At 35.7% G+C, this 26,436-nt stretch overlaps 1 protein-coding gene across 1 annotated transcript in view; it reads right to left on the bottom strand.

The window, feature by feature from the left end:
- LOC106130169 (uncharacterized) overlaps positions 1 to 26,436 on the bottom strand; it is a 147,950-nt gene that overhangs the window by 95,174 nt on the left and 26,340 nt on the right. Inside the window, exons 2-3 of the mRNA XM_013328944.2 lie at positions 15,147 to 15,355; positions 172 to 307 (exon numbers count right to left, since the gene is read on the bottom strand). Coding sequence (XP_013184398.2) covers positions 172 to 307; positions 15,147 to 15,355 — 345 coding nt within the window. The remainder of the gene's footprint in view (positions 1 to 171; positions 308 to 15,146; positions 15,356 to 26,436) is intronic.

Below are 26,436 nucleotides of genomic sequence, written 5' to 3'. Positions count from 1 at the left end.
TGGGGTTCCTCAGCCCATTACAATAAAACCTAATTAGTGTTATGAAAGTTTAGTTAACTTGTAAAACTAGCCGAAATTGCTCCGTTTGTTTATTTTCTCTTCGAGGTAGCGGAAATAAATGAATGTTTCTCATTTGAGCAATCTATTATACATAATAAAAACTCAACTCACCAACGACATGAATGTAGGCGGACCGGACTTGCGTGTGGAAGGACGGTGCGTCGGCTGATACCTCGCAGCGGTATCTTCCTGCCAGTGCTCTGGTCGCGTCCCGGAGTACCACCTGCTGAGACGTCGACCTGGAGACCTGGGGACAAAAGGGGAAACCTATATCTTTGTAAAGACTGTCTTCTTCCTCATGGCTTTAGTACCGGTTCGGACTATCACTCTGGAGAGGTGCCCGGGGTATTCTTTTGACCATGGATCCCGGATTGGGTGAGTCAGGTTTTTAACACGAAGCTACTCCCGTCTGACCTCCGCATCCTTTGCAGGGGAAACTAACCCGTATTGGATCGTTCATGGTTACAGATCCAGTTGCCTGAATATGCCGTGTTTTTCCTCACCGTAAGAGCATTGGTTAGTAGTCAAACTAATGTACAACATCTCGAAAACAGTCATGTGTACATTGGCCGGGGTGAAATTCGAACCTGTGCCCTTTTTTGCGCTAAACGCATTTTAACCGGGCGGCACCTTACCGATTCGGCCACCTAATCTCTCAACTTTTTGAAAACTATGTCTGAATATTAGTGCTGCACAGATTCGAAGGCGGATTTCTGGTCCAGAAGTACTATACTCAATACTCAATCATTCATTATAGTGGAGGGCGTAACTAAGGGTCGGTGCAAGCAAGGGAATGAGCAATAATGAGGAAGAGAGAGGTTGTGGGAATGCACATAACGTAACACTGAGGACTTATTATAGCATTCACAATTTTAGTATACATTTTCCCCCCCTTATGACTTTGTATAATGGTTACTACTTACTATACGTAGGTAGTAACCATTATACCAATATTAATTGGTTACTACGAGTATAACATAGGTCATAACAGAAACTAAATTTTACAAACACAATTAAAAAACACACTCCTCTTTCAAAGATAGACAAAATTTTTTTCGAGCCACAGTTCTTGCATACTCCTGAGCGCGTCCACATTCATTACTTTATTTTCCTTTTGCCTGTACTCAAAATAAAAAAATACTCTTGAAATTATACTCATAGCAACATTCTATCACCCAGCCTCCCGCTATCACAAAGCGTAACAAATAATCGACGTCGACCTCAAGCACATCTATACTTATAATAAATCTGTAGAGAGGTCAATTCTGTACATTGAATATATTTTCAAAATAACTATCAGGGGGTGATTAGTGATCGATACTGATGCCAAAAATGCAATCAGTAAAATTTTTGTCTGTCTGTCTGTCTGTCTGTCTGTCTGTCTGTCTGTCTGTCTGTATGTTCTTTATAGAAACAAAAACTACTTGACGGATTTTAACGAAACTTGGTACAGTTATTCTTCATACTCCTGAGCAGGTTATAGTATACTTTTCATTACGCTACAATCAGTAGGAGCAGAGCAGTGAAAGTAAATGTTGGGAAAACGGGAGAAGTTACTTGATTTTTTAAGCTTCCGTCGCGTGTGCAGCCTTAATGGTTAAAGCTACAGCGAAACCATGTATTACGGAAATATTCTAAATAAAATTATTAAAAAAATATCCCAAGACAGCATAAGTCTATGTTTTATGGTTGACTCACAATAACACGTGTAATTCCTAATAGCTTAGCAGTTCGGAGATTTCTGATTATATTTCTTTACTCTGACGTTTATAATACCAATAACACTCACACTCATTCGTAATTCTTAAAAATTCATATAAATACCTATTTAATAAAAAAAAACATCGAAATCGGTATAGAAACACCAAACTTATACATGAAATGAAATACGCTAATTACAATTGTATTAGAATATTTTTTTTAATTTCAATAGGCACTTAGATTAATCTATACTTATAATAAATCTGTAGAGAGGTCAATTCTGTACATTGAATATATTTACAAAATAACTATCAGGGGGTGATTAGTGATCGATACTGATGCCAAAAATGCAATCAGTAAAATTTTTGTCTGTCTGTCTGTCTGTCTGTCTGTCTGTCTGTCTGTCTGTCTGTATGTTCTTTATAGAAACAAAAACTACTTGACGGATTTTAACGAAACTTGGTACAGTTATTCTTCATACTCCTGAGCAGGTTATAGTATACTTTTCATTACGCTACAATCAGAAGGAGCAGAGCAGTGAAAGTAAATGTTGGGAAAACGGGAGAAGTTACTTGATTTTTTAAGCTTCCGTCGCGTGTGCAGCCTTAATGGTTAAAGCTACAGCGAAACCATGTATTACGGAAATATTCTAAATAAAATTATTAAAAAAATATCCCAAGACAGCATAAGTCTATCTGTTATGGTTGACTCACAATAACTGGTGTAATTCCTAATAGCTTAGCAGTTCGGAGATTTCTGATTATATTTCTATACTCTGACGTTTATAATACCAATAACACTTACACTCATTCGTAATTCTTAAAAATGTATATAAATACCTATTCATTAAAAAAAGAAACATCGAAATCGGTATAGAAACACCAAACTTATACATGAAATGAAATACGCTAACAAGCCATCGCGCGTAAATATTGAATTATTTTTGCGTAACGGTTGCCGCACTCGCCGCGTCTCGCGGCGGCAGGGTATAAAAGGGGCGGGAGGCGAGTGCAAGCTTCATGACCAAGGCAGCCAGGGGAAGACTTCACGCAGTTCTCTCCTCCAGCCTCCCCCTGAGGACGAAGCTCGGGATCTACCAAACGTACGTCAGATCCCGCCTCACGTACGCGGCCCCGGCGTGGTACGCATACTGCTCTGAGACCAACAGGAGAAGACTCAGAGCCCAAGAGAACCAAAGTCTCAGAGCAGTCGTCGGAAACAACCCTGCGCTACGTGAGGAACTCGACGATCCTCAGGAACCTGAAGTGGGAGAACCTAGATGTTCGAGAGGGCGGACGCGTCATCACACAGCCACCTGCACGGCATCGCGCCGCTCCACGCCCGCCCTCCGGACCGTCGGGTGAAACCCTCCCCTCGCTGCTTTGCGGCAGACGTCGTCGACCAGTGATGACGCCGCCGCCGATGGGTGTATGAAGACGTAAAGACCCAGGCCGCCACGGCCGCCCCATCGACCTGCCTACTGTCGTAGGCAGCGATGATGCAATTGAAGAGGCCAAAAGCCCTGACCAATCTGCTCCGACTCCCCTAAGGGAGTGTGGGAAGACCCGACGACGTATTAATAGTATATAAGATAGTATTGCACAGGCGTTTCAACTTTATTTTCATTTCTTTTTCTTTTGTAAGTTGTAGGTACATATTTCTGGTTATAATTCTATTAGAATATTTTTTTTTCCCTTAAATAGGCACTTAGATTAATCTATACTAATATTATAAAACTGAAGAGTTTGTTTGTTTGTTTGAATGCGCTAATCTCAAGAACTACTGGTTCGAATTGAAAAATTCTTTTTGTGTTGAATAGACCATTTATCGAGGAAGGATTTAGGCTATATAACGTCTAGCTGCAACTATTAGGAGCGAAGAAGTAATAAAAAATGTGAAAAAAATCGGGGAAGGAGCATCCTTGAGGGCTTCAATGATGCCCAAAATAACTATTCCACGCGGACGAAGTCGCAGGCACAGCTAGTCTATACTAATATTATAAAACTAAAGAGTTTGTTTGTTAGTTTAAATGCGCTAATCTCAAGAACTACTGGTTCGAATTGAAAAATTATTTTTGTGTTGAATAGACCATTTATCGAGGAAGGCTTTAGGCTATATAACGTCTAGCTGCAACTATTAGGAGCGAAGAAGTAATGAAAAATGTGAAAAAAATCGGGGAAGGAGCATCCTTAAGGGGTTCAATGATGCCCAAAATAACTATTCCACGCGGACGAAGTCGCAGGCACAGCTAGTAAGAAATATATTTTTAACATAATCGTATAACCTTTCGGAGAATGTAAAGAAATATTTACTTTTATCTCGGATTACGATCGTTATCCCAGTCGAAAGTACATGTAATCGTTTCCGCGTTTTGGAAACCACTAAAATATCTTTTATATTCCAAGATGTGTTAATATTAAAGTGGGCGTCTGGTTGGTTTGGAAATTCTTATTTCTCAACGTTGGTTCAGCTCTCCCCGCATAAAATGAAAAATCCCGATATCGACTGTTCCCGTGGAAATTTCAGAAAATCCTTTATTCGCTAACGTCTACTTTCCATAATCTAAATTCCTGTCAAATGTGATCTTTATTGGCTCAATAGTTTTTGAGATTTTTGAGATAGCATTGACGTCAAAAATTTTATAATCAAAGCTACTACCACATTGCTTCAGATGTCTGATTTTGTCGGGATACGAGATCTTAATGAGAGTAATTTGCTAAGGCTATGACTCAAAGATTAGATGGTAAGGTGCGCTTGAAATCTGTTGCTTAATTATTCCGAATAGTCTCTACTCTTATTTTTACGATAGACGGCGCATCGGGAGAAGATTTAGCACATCACTGGCAAAGCTTTGGTTACCAAGTTATTATAGTAAAAAATGGCGCCGCTTGATATTGAGTTTTCATATGAAAATCTCGAAGAAACTATGAGAAAAGAACAGGTACTTATGTCTAGCTTAATACTCCTCATCAAAACAGTACACAAATAAACGACACATAGTAGTTTCACTTTTACATACATTTGGTACCACCACACGTCACAACAGACGATCACACAACAACAAAATGTCAATCGTTGCGCAGGCGATTAGCACAGTACGTATAAAATAAAATATAAAGCATACATACTTTGGCATTTGTTTGGAATAACGTTCCATGAATAATATTGCTTGCATGGAAGTCTCAAAATTATCTGTCAATATTCCAAGTTCATTGGCACCCAAAACCGAACAATGTAAATAGCATACAATGAACACATCCCGATTTACATACACAGAAAATATACTATTTTTTCCCCCTCAGATCCATTTACCATCGTATCTCGTTGGAACGACCCGGTTGATAGTTTGAATCGCCTGTATATTCCCCGGGACTCTGTTTCTTGCCAAATCACCTCCCATCAGTAGACTATTGCATTCAGTTTATTTTATTTGTGGCGAATAAAAAAAATGGCGCTGATTTTTGTGCCCTTTTTTGCGCCTTTGGCGGATTCTTTTTAGTTTGCTTATTAATTTTGAGAATGTTGACATTTTCATGCTTAATACATTGTTGTGGGGTTTTTTTTTATATTTTATCGTATATCGCAAAGTTTCGTAAGAAACAAATTCAGTATTTATTTGAATGGAATTATTTATTTATACTTTATGCACGTAAAATGTACAACATGAATTATCTGTTGGAACCCGGTACACAGTCATACATATGTTTATTTATTTTTTTGTACAATGATCATCATCATGTACCAGCTGTAGGACGACCACTGCTGAACTTAGGCTTTCACCAATTTCCACCTGGCTCTGTTGGAAGTTATCGATATGGAGATTGATTTAAGATCAGCTATTCAGTGTGACCTCATTGATACAATATTAAAAAAGCATAAAATATTAAAAAAGCATAATGACAATAGATTTGGAAAATATGTTGATTTTTGTGTGTCAAATTATGTAGGCAGTTGAACAAATGATGTGTGAGATCGATTATTAAAGATCATTAGAGTTCATTACACAGATCCAAGTTTCATATAATACTTCAACACCAACAGATGTCGCAAATTTTATTTATGTCTGTCTATATGTTTGTTTATTCTCAAATCACGCGAATACTTTTTATTATTTCTTTTTCTTTCACTTTTCCAAATATAGTACTTTTCTTTTCCTAACACTAATATTACCCAATATTACGTTATTCTAAATTACGAGGAAATATTCACCGTTACTTAACCCGGGGAACGCATTACATTGAATCGAGAAAAGGCAAAATCCTTTTACCGCCCAAGATGTACTTGATCCCACATACAAGGGATCGAACGCAATATAAAGCCGAAGAGGGAAAGCCAAATGAGGGATTAATATACAATAGGAAAATTGCTCATTTCCATCATGAGTTATTAAAAAAGACTATGTAAAAGAATGTTTTACTAAGGATTATGAGGATATGAATTTTATGACACGTCCGACTCGGTTTCTGTTTACATAAGTCATGCCTATATGCCCTTGCGGGGTTACACAGTCAACAGTTTTGAAAATAATGATTTTAAAAACTTTTGGCTCTGTCACCCCGCCTCAACCACGTTCAGTTGTTTGGCTTAATGATAGAATTGAGATTCAAATAGTGACAGGTTGCTAGCCCATCGCCTAAAAGAAGAACCCTTAGTCGACTTTTACGTGTATTATTAAGAAAAAAATATTTTTAGGTTTATTTAAAGTTCCTCACTGGTAAAAATATTTTCTTTGATGATTTCGGTATAATATACCTTGTTTGTTTTTAAACTTTTTATTGTACAAAAAAACTTGATAAAATACAGTTTCTGGAATTAAACAATATTTAAATATGTGCAATTTCTTGACATTATTCCAGAGGTTTTAAGAGAGACGCAGGGTACATCAAAGATACAACATGTATCTATTTTAACGAAAAATAAGAAATATGTTTCTAGATAAATAGATTCGGTCACAGAAGGGGCCGATAAAAACAAGATATTTTCAACGGCAAATCAAATGAGGATATCAATGCTTTGATGTAGTAATAAAACTAACTTTTATATTGCCAGAATACAAATTTAGGATAAAAAATAATGTTTTCCTCTCATACACACCCGTTATTATTTTAAAAGAGTATTTTTTTTATTCGATTCTTTATTATGAAGTCAACAGCAAAAGGCAATATGATTATACTACTCTCGCGAAAATCCCACTACTCCATGGAATTTCCCAGGACCTTGCTCCCGTAGAAATTCCCCATTCAAAGTTACAAAATTATTTGAGGCCATGCAGCTGACCATGGCTTTCAAATCTTAGAGAATTTTGGCTCTGTCACCCCGGTAAAGGTTAAAGACATAATATATATATTTATACAAAATTTAATTAAAATATATCCAGTTTAACCGTGAAAATGATACAGTAAGACTTTCACGCAAAATATTAAGCATAAGATAGACTTATACACAAAATATTAAATATGGAGACAATGCAGAAAGTGATGGTTGGCAAAGGCAAAAAGAAAATCTAAGAAAATAATAAGGCATTAAAACGGCGAGCGGGTAAACAAGCAGATATCCCCGATGTCGGATCAATAAGAAATGGCGAGGATATTGCTCGACATGGACATAAAAAGTGGTTAATTACGGAACCACGCTTTGAGGAGCGGAGTAGTGATAAAACTTTCCAATTCCACGATGTTTTTTTCTCAATAGTTCTCTCGTTTTGAGGAAAAACTACGATTTTTTCACCGAATATATCTTTGTCCATAGTTAACTTAATGCCGCCATTTTGTTTTGTGTCAAAAGTTTTCGAACTAGAGTAACTGATGATCCGGACAAATAGAGTTGTTCTTTTTGTTTTCGTGAGCCTATTATTATCCCTCGATTTAAAAGTGGGGTATTGTAAATTGTCATGATTGTTAAATTTGTTTGTCTATGTCATTTTTTTTTGCATCTTGCTAACTAAGATATGACAGAGAATTTAAAAAAAAATAAATAAAAAATGTTTCCTTATAAAAAAAAAATAAACCATTGGACATAATATCTCTAAATCTGTGTATTGCATCCATAGATATTAATTACATCATTGTTTTTGTTTTAAATTACAACTATTACCTTCGACTCAATCGTTGACCGCAACATATATCTTTACACAAAAGTCAGTCATTTGCGTAACTCGTTTGTATGTTCTACTATAAATGTCAAATATATTTCCTTAGCTTAATCCTCTCGTACTTCTTCTAACACCGCAAACAAACCAATAAAAAGCTAGTACGAATAAAACTCATTTAAGAAAATAAAGCAACGCGCCCCAACATTTTCCTCCAAATAAGTTGTTACACAAACGTATATACAGTTAAAAATAACGGCCCTTAACACAGTAACACGTAGGGTTTCACATTAAAACCTACCTATTACAAGTTACAACCTTTTACGTTAACCCGGATCTTATAAACACCCTGTATAATAGCAATGGACGTGTTACAATAATCGTTTGAATCTGGCGAAATCGATTTAGAATCGAATAGGGTTGGTAGGTATAGATAATACTGATCGTTGTATTATTGAGGTAGGAGAGAGGTAATTATAAAAGTTTATCCCCAGTCATTATATTGTACATGTAAAACTTCAGGGATATCGAGTAGATGCCATTACAAAGTTTGAATATAATTATACTATATTCAAACTTTGTAATATACTATTTAACTTAACTGTAATTGATTATGGTGAGCAATAAACTTATATTATATTATATTATACATACATACATATAATCACGTCTATATCTCTTGCGGGGAAGACAGACCCAACAGTCTTGAAAAGACTGATATACCACGTTCAGCTATTTGGCCTAACGATAGAATTGAGATTCATATAGTGACAGGTTGCTTGCCCATCGCCTAAAACAAGGATCCAAAGTTTATAAACCTATCCCTTAGTCGCCTTTTACGACATCCATGGGATAGAGTGGTCCTATTCTTTTTTATTGGTGCCGGGAGCCACACGGCACACGGAGTATAATTTATGATTTACAAAAAACTTTCCCACAACGAAAAAGCCCACATCTTCAGTAGAGTTCATGATCATGTGTTTTTTTTAAGTCTTCATCTCGTACTTTGGTTTGAAAAAAAAAAACTAATAATCTCAAGAGTAAGACTCCAAATTAGAACAATAATATCAAGATCCATTTGAAAATAGGTCACGAAAAAATTGTTTTAAAAAAGATAGAAATTCCCTTTGTTCTTTATATTGCTTTCTAAAATATGTCTTAAATTTATAGACGATATCATTTGGAAGGTAAAATTTAAACAGTTCCTAATAATATTTAAAGTTGCAATAAAATTATTCGATACGTATGTAAGATCTGTCGTAAAAGGCGACTTAGGGATAGGCTAATAAACTTGGGATTCGTCTTCAATGCGATGGGCTAGAAACCTGTCACTATTTGAATCTCAATTCCATTTTTAAGCTCACAGCTGAACTTGGCCTTTAATTCTCTGTGTGATTGTTGGCTCTGTTTACCCTGAAAGGGATATTATGACGTATGTATGTAAGATCTGAAATAACGATTTCAGAAGAAGATAAAATGTACCATATATTCTCCCGGTATTATATCATAACAATATCCTTTATTCTTCTCCTTTAGATCCTAATAGGCTATCTTCCCGTCCCTTCTCAAAGGGCTCCAGAATAAAGCCATATACGAACCTAATTGTTCCGAGGGTCTAAACACCTGCTCACACTCATAGTGTAGTTATTAAGCATAGATTAACTATGCACCGTTATAGTATAATAACTTGGACCCTTGTCGAGTGTATACGGCTTATTTTGATACGTTATTATTCTATAGTTCATGTATGTAGGCCAAGGGGCTATGTGACTTTCATAACTAAATTTATATTAATACATATAATGACCTTACAAAGAAGACTACAGTTTTAAAAAATGAAATTACACATTCAGATAGAATTTAGATTTAAAAAGTGGTAAGTTGCTACCCCATCGCCTTGATCTTAATAATAAAATCTGTAAGGTATTGATTATTATATGTTTGAAATAAAATCAAAACGAAAACATAGATGGAAAAGATTTAAATCATACTAACAAGCATTAAAAAAGGCCCTTTTGTCAAAAAGTACACGTAAAAGAAAGACCCAGGGAAAAGTCTAGACTTTTGTAATACTAGTATTGACTACATATAGTATTATATCTAGTTCTACTTGACTTGAAAACAAATTAAATATAAATGGAAAGGTTAGCAGGCACTACACATTTTTTTAAATGCTCACATCAGCAAGTTTATTAACAAATACAATTTGCAATCATATAATTTTATCTCTGGCCAATATACCTCTGTGACGGACTGCTCACATCGAGTCGACATATTAGGCTAATAGTAGGCCATAATAATCTAATTGCTAGCCTATCAAATAAATTGACACCAGCAAATGGATTATTCGCATGAAATGGAAATCATGAACTGCAAATTTGGACATGCCATCTACATATAGACCTGCCATTTAATAACGAAATATATTAATACATACATACATACATACATATAATCACGTCTATATCCCTTGCGAGGTAGACAGAGCCAACAGTCTCGAAAAGACTGATAGGCTACGTTCAGCTATTTGGCTTTAAGATAGAATTGAGATTCAAATAGTGACAGGTTGCTAGCCCATCGCCTGAAAGAAGAATCCCAAGTTTATAAGCCTACCCCTCAGTCGCCTTTTACGACATCCATGGGAGCGAGATGGAGTAGTCCTATTCTTTTTCTATTGGTGCCGGGAACCACACGGCAATATATTAATATGTGTATTTAAGATTAGTTCTACGCAGGACTTTAATAATTGAGATTTTATACTTACAAATATATTTATCCATAAGGTGAGGAAAACATCGTGAGGAAACCTGCACATCCAGGCAACTGAACGTGTAAACATGATCCAATAGACGGGGTAGGTTCCCCTGGAATAGTTGCGAAGAAGTCTGAAGACTGGAGTCACTTCATGTAACAATTTGTCTCACCCAATCCTAGATCATGGTCCAAAAGGCGCACCCTGGGCTCCTCTCCAGAGAGGTAAGGATGTAACCGGGACTTACGTCAGGAGGAAATAGACTTTCTAATATATACGAGTACATATACTTGCTTTAAATTTGAATTAGCGGACGCCCGAAGGTCCGACAGCGTAAAACAAAAAATCACCAGAATTCCCGTCCTCGCAGGAATTTCGGGAAATTCTCTCTTAATGCACCCCTAGACCACATAATGAATCTACCCGCCAAATTTCAAGTTTCTAGACCTAGCAATTTGGGCTGTACATTGATATATCATTCAGTCACTTTCTTCTTTTATACATTTAGATTGCTACCCCGTACATGCTTAATCTATGAGTACACTATGGTATCTTGTGGTCGAATTGACAGATCACACCCTTCTTAATTTCGAAAATCATCAATGATTCGGATGAATCCTTTAACAAAAATGTTATTTGTCCAAATGTTGTTTCATACCAATTTGTATCCCTTTGCCCTCCCGTATCGTCAAAAATGATAATATATAAAATGCCATCACAACCAAGATGCCAATCCAGATAAAACGAAACTTATTGAGCCGAAAACTTCTCAAAACATACCTTTGGTTCGGCAGCATGGTTCAATAAATAAACGGGGAAATCATATATCCTTTGTGATCTTACACGTGTCGTTGTGACATGTCAAACTAGTTATTTTGGTTACAGACAACCACGCCAACCGGTGCCGTGTGGTTCGTAACACTTTATCATTATAAAGTAACACTCTATCTCTTTTCTACGTCGTAAAAAGCGAGTAAGGGATAGGTTTAATATACTTACGATATTTCGTTTAGACGATGATCTAGCAACCTGTCCCTATTTGAATTTAAATTCTATTATTAAGCCATAGAGCTTAACGTGGCCTTTCATGTATTCTAAAATGTCGAGTACCACACGGCACAAATTAAATTCACAACCTAAGAAAATGAAAATGCGATTCTGCGCAAACGAAGTCGCAGTTCAAAGCTCATAATAATCATCATTATTACATTTCACATCAAACGTGTTTTTGAGTTCATTTAAAGTAATAAAATGGCAGAATAAAATATAATAGCGGGCAATAAAAGACACTACATGCCTTTTCGCCTTTACAAAGTTAAAGTCCCCATAAATATACAGGACTTAAGCCCCTTAGATACTGAGGAGAATATTGTTTAACACAAAAACCATGGAGAGGGGTTTTAGCCGACAGTTCCGTACAATTTATTTCTATTTGTATTGTGAATAAACTGTAACGTTATGTTAACATGACTTTATAGGTCGTTAACGCTTTTTTCATGAAGTTACTAAAATAGTAAAGTTTGCAGATAATAATAAACTCAAACATACATATAGCTACGTCAATATCCCTTGCGGGGAAGTCGTCTAATAGTGAAGTTATGCCACATTTACCCGTATGCCAAAAATCAATTATGCCTTAGAGCTATTATGCCAAAAAAATTGTACGCCAAAATCGTTATGACTAAGAACATTAAGACAAAATAATTTATGCGGAAAAAAGTGGCCCAAAATCTTGACCTGAACGGGAATCGATAACGGGACTGGTTTTTGAAGACCGAGCACTCCAAAAACACGTCATAAGCAACCAAGTTTGACAACGGGCCCGCACGAAGTTGTTTTACAAGGAACTTTCATAGTTCACATTATATGTAATAATAATTCATAGGTTCTTTTTACAAATCAGGTTTTTCATTTTTTATAACATATCCCTAAAAAACCAACTCTCTAAACAATATTGCGCGCTCTCCTCGAAAATATAATTCTCACGTAGAAAAAAGCTTGAGATAAAAATATTATCGTAAAATATGATGGCTTGCGTCGCTGTTAAGATTATACGGAATCGTTCGTTGGTGGCGATTTTAGTAATGCGATATTGTCATGTCCTTTATGAAAGGTGGGACAATATGAAAGTGTTTTATTTTTTAAATTTTTAATAGAATACTACATACAATCACGTCATTATCACTGAGGGGTAGATCAAGCTTATAAGTTAGAAAAGATTGAACTTTCAGTCTTTTACATTACATCAAGAAAAACATAGAGACATACATACATCACGTCTATATCTCTTGCGGGATAAACAGACTCGTTCAGCTGTTTGGCTTAATGATAAAATTGAGATTCAAATAGTGACAGGTTGCTAATCCATTCATATCCCTTAGTCGCCTTTAATGACATTTATGGGAACGAGTTGGAGTGATCCTTTATTATTGGTGCCGGGAACCACACGGCTCATATTTTTTAGCAATAAAAGAAAACCATTTAAATACTTTTCAGGACAAACACTTTCCTAATTATTTAAGACCTAACTTTTGTTGATGAAATTCCTTTATTCATTTTTCTTTCCTGTTATCTTTTTTATTTGCCGATGGGTATAAGCGCCACGATATTAATAATCATAAGTCAATCATTATACCCGCTATAAAATGCGACTAGGCAAAATCCCGGCCAGGCATAACCTCTAAAACAGACATAAAATATAATGCTTTCAGTTACTTATTTATATGTAACGCGAAGGTTTAGTGGCGATCGTAAAGAGGATCTTCTACAATGCACGACAATAAAACATGAAAAGTGCGTTAACGACCTATAAAGTCATGTTTACTGGATGCCGTTAAACAAAATCGGTGGAATCCGATGTTTCGGTGTCCGATTTTTGTGGAATCTTCTTTGGATCTGTATATCATCAATTTTTATACAAAACTTCTTGATCAAAGGAGGTCAGGTCAAGAGTACCCGAAATCGTGATTGCACGAAGAGAGTTATGAAAGTGAATGAAAGGCCATGTTTTACTTTCGTTCAATGAACAATTATATTATCAATGATGATAATGATCAATTAGTTATGAATGTGGATGAAGCGAAGGAAGTATGCAGAGATCGTGGCAAGTGGAAAGAGGTAGCCTACCCCTCCGGGAAAGAGGCGTGATTTTATGTATGTATGTATCAATGATTCATTGATTTTTTATAACTATTCCACACAAAAATATTTATTTCAAGTAAGAAGATTTTCTTTAAAAACTCCGTTTAAGAACGTCGACCCGTACTTTCTTTATAATCGCAAACATCAAACTAACTTCGCAGTTCTTATTCTTCTTAAAAGTATTTCAAGTAAAACTACACAGCTCCTTCGGTACTCTTTAAGTTTTTTAAACTTCTGGAGACAAACGAAATTACTACGCTACACTATAACGTATGCAAAATTTTATGTGTATCGGTTCATAAGTTTTTAACGTGAAATACTGACAAATAAATACACTAACGTTGAATAAACTGTTAAAAATGATTCCAATATACAAATTTTATAATAATTGGAAGAAAGCTTATAATTTATTCCATCACGTGAATCGCCATTTCCAAACTTGATTACTTTTGAAGCAATTTTGACATTATTACTTCCTTATTTATTCTTGGCGTTATATAAACAATTCTCGAGATGAAGAAAAAAAACCAAATCAAAAACAAAAGGCCTGGGGAATATTTTAAAGAGTTTCATTGCTTATTCCCTTTGAAGACGATCAAATTTTTCATTTTTGTTTGAATAAAACATGAGTCAAACTTGCATAAAGTACAATTAGAATAGTATTCTACCTCATCACAGTGTATTCGCGATAACAATCAGCTTTCGATATTAAGGGATTCGCTCTGAATACATACATACATATGGTCACGTCTATATCCCTTGCGGGGTAGACAAAGCCAACAATCATGAAAAGACTGAATGGCCACGTTCAGCTTTTTGGCTTAATGATAGAATTGAGATTCAAAAAGTGACAGGTTTCTAGCCCATCGCCTAAAAAAGAATCCCAAGTTTGTAAACCTATCCCTTAGTCGCCTTTTACGACATCCATGGGAAAGAGATGGAGTGGTTCTACTTTTTATGTATTGGTGCCGGGAACCACATGGCCTAATAAGTATAACTAATAAATAACCTTAATAAGTATAAATTTTACTTTTTATCAAGATTAGGTCAAGAAAATAGGTTGCACGCGCACGTATTAACTCAAAAAATGCATATTAACTTTTGCCTTGAAAGTCCCTGTCGTTATAGTAAACAAATCGAAGAGAGAGAGATAGAGAGAGAGAGAGAAGAGAAAACATAACTATGTGATGAAAGGTTTTCAACTCTATTGGCTGTTGAACTTAAAAAAAAAATACCTGCGCCTGACATCAAACTGGCTGAAGAAAATAGAAAAAAAATGCTATATTCACTCATATACCAAGAATTAATTACGCCTAAGACCTAATATGCCAAAACCGTTATGCCAAAGAACAATAGGTAAAAATATTTTTTGCGATATAAAGACGCCCCTTTGGAAATACTTACATCAACATCGATTCCAGGCTGTGCAAAAATCCTCGTGAATGGAAACTCTTTAGGCAGATAACTGAAGAATTCCTGCCTCCCTCGGTACCACTTCACACTGTATAATGTCTCGTTGCCTTCGAGGGTCCACTTGCAGCCCAATAGCACCGTGTCTCCGAGCCTCACAGCTGACGGGGCTATGAGCTGGACATCCCGGAGAGCTATTGTATCTGGAACAATAGAAAAAAAAGTCATTTATTTTTGTAAAATAAAATAAGTCTTACGCCTACAAGTCCCACACAATAGGAGCCCACATTTTGCTGGGTAACTAAATGGTGAATTAATAATTCAGATCCTATCATCTAAAATAAGAATCCTCAGTTGCTGGAACTTCCCCTTGACTCACATTTACAAGATGAGTGGAAATATAAGCATATTCTAACCTTTACTCATATATTTTCTTTCCAACTAGACCACCGTGGAAACAATAACCTTAGTCGCCTTTCCCAACATCTATGAAAATGTCAAAGTATTTTAAATTAACTATGTATTACAAATATCAAACAATACTAAACATTGATCTGCTTTCACAAGTTGAAATTACATTGAACATCTGATACCAGTTTGCTGGTATGCTTTGAAACTAAAGTCTTCAGTGGAATGAGATCTCGCCGCTGCATTGGTATCGCGGGAATGAACGTTTTACACTTTTTCTGATAAACTTTATATCCACTTGTTAAAGTGGAACAAAGCGAAATACAATTTGTATTTAAGAAATCTGTACCAATATGGAACATTCTGAAACAATCTTGCAGGGTCTATTTTTACACTATATCTGGCTACAATCAGTGCATGCTTCATCGCTTCATCCACATTTATAACTCTCTTCATGCGAGCTCGTCGGTTTCGGGTACTCTTGACCTGACCTTTTACCGGAATGTCCCCGATTTAATCACGATACGTTCATACTATGTCTTTTCACTCCAACATTGGGAACTATTATTTATATAAGTATTTCATTTTTTTATAATATTATATATAAAAATTAATGTTTAGTTAACCTGCTTTTAATCATACTCTCAACATGATAAAACCATCTAAGCATTCCCAGTTCGGCTCCTCTCACTAAACTTAAACTTCGTTGAACGTATCTTCGTAAAATTGTTTCATTACGAAGTGGACTCCAGACTCTTAAGCTACACCGCTAAAAACGCTAAGACGTTTATACGTATGTAGCATACATACGTATAATCACGTCTATATCCCTTGCGTGGTAGACAGAGCTTACAGTCTTGAAAAGACTGAAACGCCAAGTTCAGCTGTTCGTATTAAGATGGAATTGAGATTCAAATAGTGACAGATTACTAGGGCCTACAAGAAGAATCCCATGTTTATCAACCGTTTTCTCCTATCCTAAAATACGAAGTTATCATTATCTAAAAATGCAGCAAGAAAATAAACTCAGACGATGATAAGAAATCAAAATACTGTGGTCTTGCCAAGATCGGCTCCCAATAAGCAAATAAACAATATTGTATCACAAGAAGAAAAGCTAAGTTGTAACAAAGGTTTTATTAGAGTCAAATAAATTATCAGGCGTGATATTAAACATGTTACTGTACAAATATTGGTTCCGCTAACAAAAACAACAGAAAACAATCACTGTGCCCGTTATTAATATCCGCTGAAGGCGATGGAATACTATATTCGACCTTCTATAACAGCTATAACATCCTCCTTAATTGAGCCGGGTGTTCACTTAATACAACATCAGGATTGTATACGTTGAGCATACATGTGGGTAACAGTGGCGATGACAAAATAATACTTAGCCACTACAAAGAAAGAACTAATTATATGTATTTAACATGTATATCTGGCTTCAATCATATATACAGTAGTATATATATAGTATAATCACGTCTATATCCCTCGCACGGTAGACAGAACCGACAGTCTTGAAAAGACTGATAGGCCACATTCAGCTGTTTGGCTTAGTGATAGAATTGAGATTGAAATAGTGACAGGTTGCCAGCCCATGGTCTAAAAGAAAAATTAAAAATTTATAAGCCTATACCCTAGTCACCTTTTTCGACATCCATGGGAACGAGATAGAATGGTCCTATTCTTGTTTTTTTATTGGTGCCGTGAACCACATGACACTGTATGTATTTTTAATTGCAATTAATTATAAACTATGTACATACAATACAGAGTGTCTGATAAATAACATATTGAAAGGGCTCAGTATCCGATTTTCGTTCCAAATAATTTGATAAATATACCTAGAGAATTACTTTTTTACCAATTTAATTATCCAAAAACAAGGAGTGTGGGTATCAAAGCGGGCGGCGCGAATTCAAACGAAGAGTCGTTTTTTCCCCGAGTATTTAAGCTATATAATGTCTTTTGTTCATTTTCTTTTCAACTGCGGAAATACGGAAAAGAAAGAGGAATAGAAATTACTAATTTATCAAGAATTTCAAAATTCATTCTTACAAAGGCCCTGTCTGCCCGGTAAGGGATAAAGACAGCTACCTAGATTTAGACTTAATCGTAAATCGTCTTATTCAAAGCATGACACCTCATCGCAACAAGGTCACAAAGTAATATTGGCAGTGTAAAAATCGATTTACTTTTATTTAAGTTTTGAAATTGAAAACCCCGATCACCTTTGACCTTTACTGAAAGATTTCCTGAACACTACACTCTTTCTTTGCCTTAAGGCTAAATAAAGCCTCAAAGACCACAATTAACTGAATGGTTTAATGTTAGACAAGTTCTTTTCAATTCAATTCTTCTCGAATTCAAAGATTATAAAAGGTGGATGATATCGTTGATTTTATTTTAACACCTTTATCATATAACATATACGTCTTCTTTCCTGACGGTGAAGCAGAAGACAGAGAAGCTAATAGTCAGCATACTTCGAAGTCGAAGAAAATGCTGCAGTGCAGTTTGTTACAGCTTCTTCTGCATTGTCGCTTTGAAAACGGCAGTAAACATAGTTTGAAGTAATTTATTTGACGTCATCCAAAAGATATGACAATTATTAAGTGATGTTGAAAAGTCACATAATAATTTAAAAAAAAAATTGAATTTGAATTTGCTACGCTTCTTTTATATATTCTATTGAAATTCAGCTATTTAAACGATTCTTCTCGACATTACTACTAAGTCTTCTCACATCCAATGCCTTCAACATTTATTCCCTCTACCCTTCGCTCCCAAAAAAACGTCCCCAAATAAACATTATTAAAAAATCACTCCACTGGGGTCATACGTCCCTATTCCTCAACAAATTGCAGTAGGACGGTCGAATGGCGTAATAATAGTCTGTAAACATTACCAAAATGGGTCTCCGGCCGATACTGGTTGAAGCCATGATGGGTTCAATAAATCTGCTATCCAGCCCTCTTTTATGTGATGTGTAGGTCTGTTAGTTTACTTACATACACACGATCACGTCTTTATCCCTTGCGGGGTAGACAGAGCCAACGTTGGCAACATTCAGAGTGTATGTTTAACGAGTAACGTTCAGCTGTATGACTTAATGGTGGAATTAGGATTTAAATAGTGACAGGTTTAAAACCGCCTACAAGAAGTATCCCAAGTTTATAAGCCTTACCTTACCCTTAAAGACGCGACTATATATATGTATGTATGAATAGAGAGGTGCCTTGATTCATAATATTGACCACGTAAGGGCCTAAACATAACAATCCCAATCACCTAACGTTCAATTACTTACTTCACATGATGGGTTCTCAAAAGCGAATGGAACAATAGCTTTTCAATTATAATGAAACGAAACAATCGTCCCCATACTATGTCATGGTTTGACTGGTAACTGAAACATCAAAGGCTGTGACAGCAAATATCCAATAAATTGAAGTTTCGGGACACACTGCTGAGTAATATGATAAGCAATTGAAGAATTGTTATTACATTTATAATAAAAAAATCTCAATATATTTGTCGATATAACTCTTCAGGAGTCTGCATTTTGCCCAATTTTACTGGTATAGTTTGAAGTCTATGTCGATTTGTAGTTAAATCGCCGTTATGGTGAATGATTAATGAAAAGGGTCAATTCTAGCATAATGTTATAAGCCTACTTTTTGGCATATTCATAACTTCTTGCGAAAATATATAATTTATGAAATAAATATATAACAAATGATTATTATGCCAGTCGACGCTTTCCAGATACACAAAAACGAGATTAATTATATCTTGTTAGCCACACAGATTATTCTTGTTCACCGAGATTGTATGGAAAGAATAGTATGCAGGGATCGTGACAAGTAGAAAGACCATTATGAATTCGCTACTTCTCAGTAAAATCCAAACGTGTAACATTCTCATCGATGTTCGTCATTTTACCTGCCCGTGTGTCCCGACAATACACTGCGTCCAAATACAGCGATTGGTCAGAGCGGACGCCATGTTGTCGTTAGATTAACTCGGGCGACAAACGGTTATAGTGAAGGAGGTTGAGATTAATACGCGTTGATTGGTCGCCACTAGGCTTCGATGGGCTATGCATCTATTAAGACAATGTCTTCTGTGTAACAAAGCAGTATAATAGGCCCCAACCAGATGTTTTAGGTAGGTTTTCTTACGAATTTTAAGGCAGATAAGTAGAGTGTATTTTTAGTATGACGGTCATGATGGCCATCCATACGAGTATGTTGGCTACCATACCATAGAACAGAGAGAATGCACAGCACTATGGTAATCGTTTCGACTCTAAAACCGGCAGGGCTTTTCTCGAAATTTTGTCTTCCTATATCTCTGAGGCTATTCATAGAGTAAGAGAGAGAGGAGAAATCAAAATTCCATCCGATGACCGAAACTTCGTAAATTCCCTTCCTGGCAATAGTTTGGCTGCTGTGAAGATTTGTTCGTTGGTGTATCCCAATGGCACATTAAGGACAGATCTCCATAGGTGCAACAATCTCACTTTATAACAAAAGGTACTGAAGGGCCTCTTCATTTTGGCTTCGGCTCCATGAACGCCTCTCAAATGACGTCGGCGATGGAACGACGACGGCCCCATGGGCCCGTGCACATTTGACATGTACCAACATAAATAAATAATGCTTTTCATAACGTTTTTATTTTCTGTTTATTAATATTATAACAACTTTTTTTATATTTATAAATAAAAAATAAAATTACAATAAATAAATAATTAATATTATTCCTGCTACATTAGTAAATAAAATTCTATGTCCCACATACATTAATGATAGAATTGAGATTCAGATATATTGACAGGCTGCTAGCCCGTCGTCGCCTAAAAGAAGAATCACAAGTTTATTAGCATGTCCCTTAGTCGCCTTTTACAACATCCATGGAAAAGAGGTTTTGATCCTATTCTTTTTACTATTGGTACCGGGAACCACACGGCACTATTACCTACTTAAAAATTAAGTTCACAACAGACGGCTTTATCCTTAACCATAAGTACAAGACCCAGATTCTAAATCAGGAAACAAATACCGTGCTAATTTTCCTCAAACACGTTTTAGTTGGAAACAATGTCCGAATAAAGACTGCATTTCAAGAGCCTCCTTGGCATATTGTATTCCGACGAGCCTTAACAAGGGTTTACTCGTATGGTCTCATATTTTCCGTTGCTAATCCATATTTATTTGGGGTGACCCTTCCCCGGCTGCTAGCCCGCGATAAGGATTAAGGGACTTTTTTATATTAATAGTGTTAATAATTCTGCGGAAACCTTGATCGGGGGACAGTTACGTCGGTTGGGTTAAAAGGAACTTCTTGGAATAACATTTTAGGGTTAAGGGTTTGTAAATGTTATACAGTAATAGAATTTTATTGACTGACTATTGGAGCTGAAATTTTATTTGTTCCCGTTAGCAATACCAAAAAGAATAGGGCCACTCCATCTTTTTCCCATGGATGTCATAAAAGGCGACTAAGGGATAGGCCTACAAACTTGAGATTCTTTTTTTAGGCGATGGGCTTTGAATCTCAATTTTATCATGAGCCAAACAGCTGAACGTGGCCGATCAGTCTTTTCAAGACTGTTGGCTCTGTCTACCCCACAAGGGATAAAATCGTGACCATATGTATGTATGTGAGTTTCGTATATCAATAAAGAACGGTTTCCCATATTTTCGAAAAGGACGTTAGTTGACTAATACAACAAATACAAGATGGGTAATGTTCTCCTATTAAAAAAATCGCATAGTTATTGTACTTACCAACTTTTAGTTCATTCTAGTCTCAGAGAGCATTATTTTGAAAATTACGTAAATAAATTTGCCTGCATTTTCATAACATTATCCACATTTTAAATAAATATTACTTACTAAATTAAAAAGTGTGTTAAAACAATTTATGGGTTTCAAAATAATCATGCTGGACAGTAACCACTCTAGTAACCCGAAATAACATTTTTGTTCGTAATATCTTTAATGCAAACAAAAATCTTAATTATTAAAATTTCTGTCTTAATCCCACCGGCAAACATTAAAGGAACTTAGATAATTAAGTAAAAAAGCGGCAAGTCACATTTATTATTAACATTTTCTTGATTATTCAGTGTGAAATGAATAGAAAAACGGAAACGAACGTATCTATCTAAAACATAGATACATCATCACTTAAGGAATTCCCGAAGTATCTTCAATGTTGGCACACTATTTAATAATTTGCCCAAACATGGTCCCAAACAAACTCAATAAGACCTGAACGCGGGTCAGCCTGTATCCACATTCGGCGGAGATACATATTAGCTACAGAGCACAGAACTGTCCGATGGATCTGGCGAATTTGCTCTGTGATATATGTTCCATATAAAGTTTACCAAAGCTCTGTTCATCTTAACATAATAATCGGGTAGGAATCCGTCTACATGTTTATTGTATTTGGTGAATGCCATGGATGTCGTAAAAGTCTGCTAAGGAAAAAGGCACATTCGAGAAGTACATATTAGTTCCATTCGCTAGAATAATAACTAAGTGTGTACCAAAAGTCAAAGGCTAATAAATTTGATTTTTTTTAATCAATGGCCTTACAACCGGTCACTTTGTGCATCTCAATTACATACATACATATACTTACGTCTATATCCCTTACGGGGTAGACAGAGCCAACAAACAGTTTTGAAAAGACTGTTAGGCCACCTTAAGCTGTTTAGCTTAATCATAAATTTATATTCAAATAGTGACAGGTTGCTAGCCCATCGCCTAAAAAAAGAATCCCAAGTTTATAATTGTATCCCTTAGTCGCCTTTTACTACATCCACGGGAAAGACATATCTTTCCCGTGGATGTAGTAAAAGGCGACTAAGCACTAATACAAATACTAATGTGGTTCCCAGCACTAATACAAAATAGAATATGACCACTCGATGGAGTGGTCATATTCTATTTTCATTCTATTCAAGAAAAGAAAAGAATTCCATGAGTAAAATATTCAGCTGAACCTGGACTTGACTTTAATACTATCCCGTAAGGTATAAAAACTATTAAACTTCATGACAAACTTTTATTCAAGACTTTGTCTACACCGCATCAGACGTTATTCTATGAAGGAATGAATGACAAAATTTTATTCTACATAATTATATGTTTAATTCCAGGATGTTTAATTCGTCAAACCTACTATCATACGAACCGCTTTTTCTTGCAAGACACAAGTTTCTTAACTACGTGAGTTGACCACTAGACACGTCCGTTGATTTATTGAAAGCATAATTGGTTTTGTTTCGGCCGCTGTCGGGATTAACGATAGTTTTATGCCAGTAATGGTAGCAATAAGCGGTAGGCGTTTTCTTAATGACAGTACCTACTGAAGTTTTGTCATTTTTACGCGATTGGCCTAAGAGGAAATCTAGAAACACAATAAACTTTTCCAAATTAATCCTCTATAATTAAAGCGAATGAATCATATTTTCTTTTCAAAAACTGCCTTCATGTAATGTTCATTCAAAGACGTAGTCCTATGTCACAGCCGATAAATTCAGCGACTATGCGTGCATATAAATTTGAAACTTGGATGGTAATTGAGGCTAAACGCACTCGAATTCACAAGAAACATTTTATGTAGGTAATTTGTTTAAAGACCTTTTCTCAAAATAGTGCATTACATATTTTTCAAAAAAAAAATGATAACGAAATATATTTATAACTGTGCCAATGTTTTTTAATACAAGCAAATACATAGGATTACGTCTCTTCCCACTTGCCACGATCTCTGTATATTTCTCCTCTCCTTTTGAGTTTTGTAAATATTGGTTTCTAAATATTTGAACAGTATAAGGCAGACATATATATCCCGACAAAAAAAAAGAATAGGACAACTACATGTCGATGTGTATCATAAAAGGCGAAAGGATAGGTTTACAAACTTGGAATTCTTCTTTTAGGTGATGGGCTAGCAACCTGTCACTATTTGAACCTCAATTCTATCATCAAGCCAAACGACTGAACGTGGTCTATCAGTCCACGAAGCTGCTGGCTCTGTCTTCCCTGCAAGGAATATAGACGTGATTATAATGTATGTTATAGTTATAACGATATCAAATCAAAAAAAAATAGAAAATATTTTTTCAAATTCTTCAACTATGTTTCCTATCACCACAAAACCTCACAAAGGAATGCTGACCTCGGGCCTACCTTCACATTCATCTGAAAGGTCTTTCCCCAGTGAACGGTATTCAGTTTATTACAAAAACAAGCAATTTATATGGTAAACGTTGTATTGTGATAAGATTGAGAGATAGGCAAGTGTTACTGCGGCGGGACCCCTCTACAAAACATCGAAAGTGTGAGAGGCGTGATTTTATGTATGTATGTAATTAATAAAAACATCTATCGTAAAATTATAATCTAATTGTTAAAAAAAATCCTGCTACAATGATAAGTGAAGAAGCAATATCTGAGGAAATTATTAATGTGATTTGAACTCACGTGATAAAAAGACTGTAAAATAAGCCTGATGAACTGCACTCGAATAGAGCTTATTATTTGTATTATCTACATATATTTTGTGTTACCTCTGATATTGACACGGTGGCTCTTTTCGGGTTTATTGAGTTTGTATGGAATCCAATAGAAGTATTGTGAAAATTTAGATTTAAAATAGGTATGGTAACTTTTTCAAATTCGTTCTGATCAGTTCCTTAGCTTTTTATAAATCACACAAATTATTGCATATTAAAAAAAAATGTGTCAAAGATTCATGTCGTCAAAACAAGTCTTTGCGAAAAAAACAATAGACAAAATCTTGATTCAATCTTCTTTTGGTCAGCAAACTACTTTAAAAGTTGTCGAATTCAATTAATTCTTCTTACAGATTTTTTGACCAATATCATAAATGAATTTTGACTGATATATTTTTAACTTTTCCACCATAAGAATGTTACGGAAATTGACGTCAAGAAAAGAAGAACTAAAAAGAATTATCTTAAAGGTACTAAAATACTTGGATAAACAGAAACACATACAATACTTCACATATCTTCCAACGTTATTGGATCCACCGGTATCACATCTAGAGCCCCGTTCCTGTTTATTTCAGTCACGTGTCCAACTAACTGAGGAAGTTATCTGAACATAGCAACTTTGGCTGAGTCGCAATTTCTACAATTTTTAGGGTTTCTCCTATAACCGAGAATTCTCGGAGTTATCGTCTCGATTCGCTACAAAGAAATGTTAATCGCGATAAATTGAATTGCGCGCGCTACCGCTCAATGTTGGGCAAGTATTTGGATGAAATATTTTATTATTTTACTTGCTTTGGCAGACTATTCCTTTCGTTCACTATATCTTACGTGCAAAGCCCTGTTTTGAACTCCCGCAGAAAGTTTGCCTTTGTGATGAAAATATAGTCAAAATAATGTGTATCCGACTACTTAGAAGCATCATATTTATCGCGCGTATCGTGTGTGTATGAAATTATATCATATTTTTATACAAAAATGATATTTTGATTTCTCTGGAGAAGAGCCGAGGTATGCCCTAAACTATGGATCCTATATTGAGTGAGGTAAATTTTTCTCACAAAGCGACTCCCATCTTACCGCCGTATCCTTTACAGGGGAAACTAATCCGTATTAGATTAATTATGGTTACACATCCTGTTGCTTGTGCAGATTCCCTCACGACATATCCCTCACCAATTTGTAGATAGTGTGTCAGTATTCAAACCAATGTTCATAAATTTGATAAAATACATTGGTAAATGGCCGAGGTGGGACTTGAACCTTTGCCTTTCTGCGCATCGCGCATTTTAAGCCTGACTGATTCGACCACCAACGCTCACAAGCATAAACAGGCTAAAAGAACATAGTGAAATGATCTGAACAAGCAATAAAATCCGTAGCAAAAAGAAATATATTTGAATCACCACGACCATGCAGCAGGTGTATAGAGGAAGCCTTACCCAACAATCGGAGATATAAAACCAATAAGCAAAAAAAAACACTTTAAACTAGACGAGGCTCTACTAAGTGCTCAGTGACTTCAAGGAGCTCATTAAAACAGAAATGACGTAATATTTTGCATGACGTCACTCACATAAATGAGGTAGGCAAGCCATTCAAAACTGTTTACTCCAACCCTAGCGGGGTCGTTATTTCAAAATGCAACATTGAATATACTAGAGCATGGTTTTTCAAAGGGAGCAACTATTCAAATGTGGTTTTTTAACAAGGCTGCTTCTACTTACAAAAATTTAAGTATTTGTCCCAATAGTCTTGATAAGTCTGAAAGGCCACATTCAGCTATAAGTATAACTTAATGATGGAATTAAGGTTTAAATAGTGACATGTTGCTAACCCATCGTCTAAGTAAGTCAAGTCCGAATTTTATAAGCCTTTGTCTTGATTGACTTTTACTATCTGCAAGGGAAGAGATCTGTTTCTTCTAGTGAAGATAAATCATAGTGGGATTGAACTTAGAGCCATGTGGTTCACGAAGACACTGGCTATTATAATCTTTGTATCGATGGTTTCAGTCGTAACTGCTATGCCGTTAAGTTCCCAAAACTTTAGGAAAGAATCACTCCATCTTTCCCATATTTGTCATTAATGGCGACTGAAGGAAGGGTAATAAACTTCGGATTCTTCTTGTAGGCGATGGACCAGGAATCTGTCACGTTTCGAAATTCAATTCCACCATAAAGCCAAACGTGGCCTTTCAGTCTATTCAAGATTCTTGACTTTATCTATTCCGCAGGAAATATATATCTAAATATGTACGAGTAATATGTATGATCAACTTCAGTGAAGTTGATCATACATATTACTCGTACATATATATATATATATATA

The sequence above is a fragment of the Amyelois transitella genome, chromosome 7, assembly GCF_032362555.1.
Source record: "Amyelois transitella isolate CPQ chromosome 7, ilAmyTran1.1, whole genome shotgun sequence".
Classification (NCBI taxonomy): domain Eukaryota; kingdom Metazoa; phylum Arthropoda; class Insecta; order Lepidoptera; family Pyralidae; genus Amyelois; species Amyelois transitella.
Note: the sequence above shows the minus strand (reverse complement) of the source record. Positions and strands in the feature narration are given on the sequence as shown.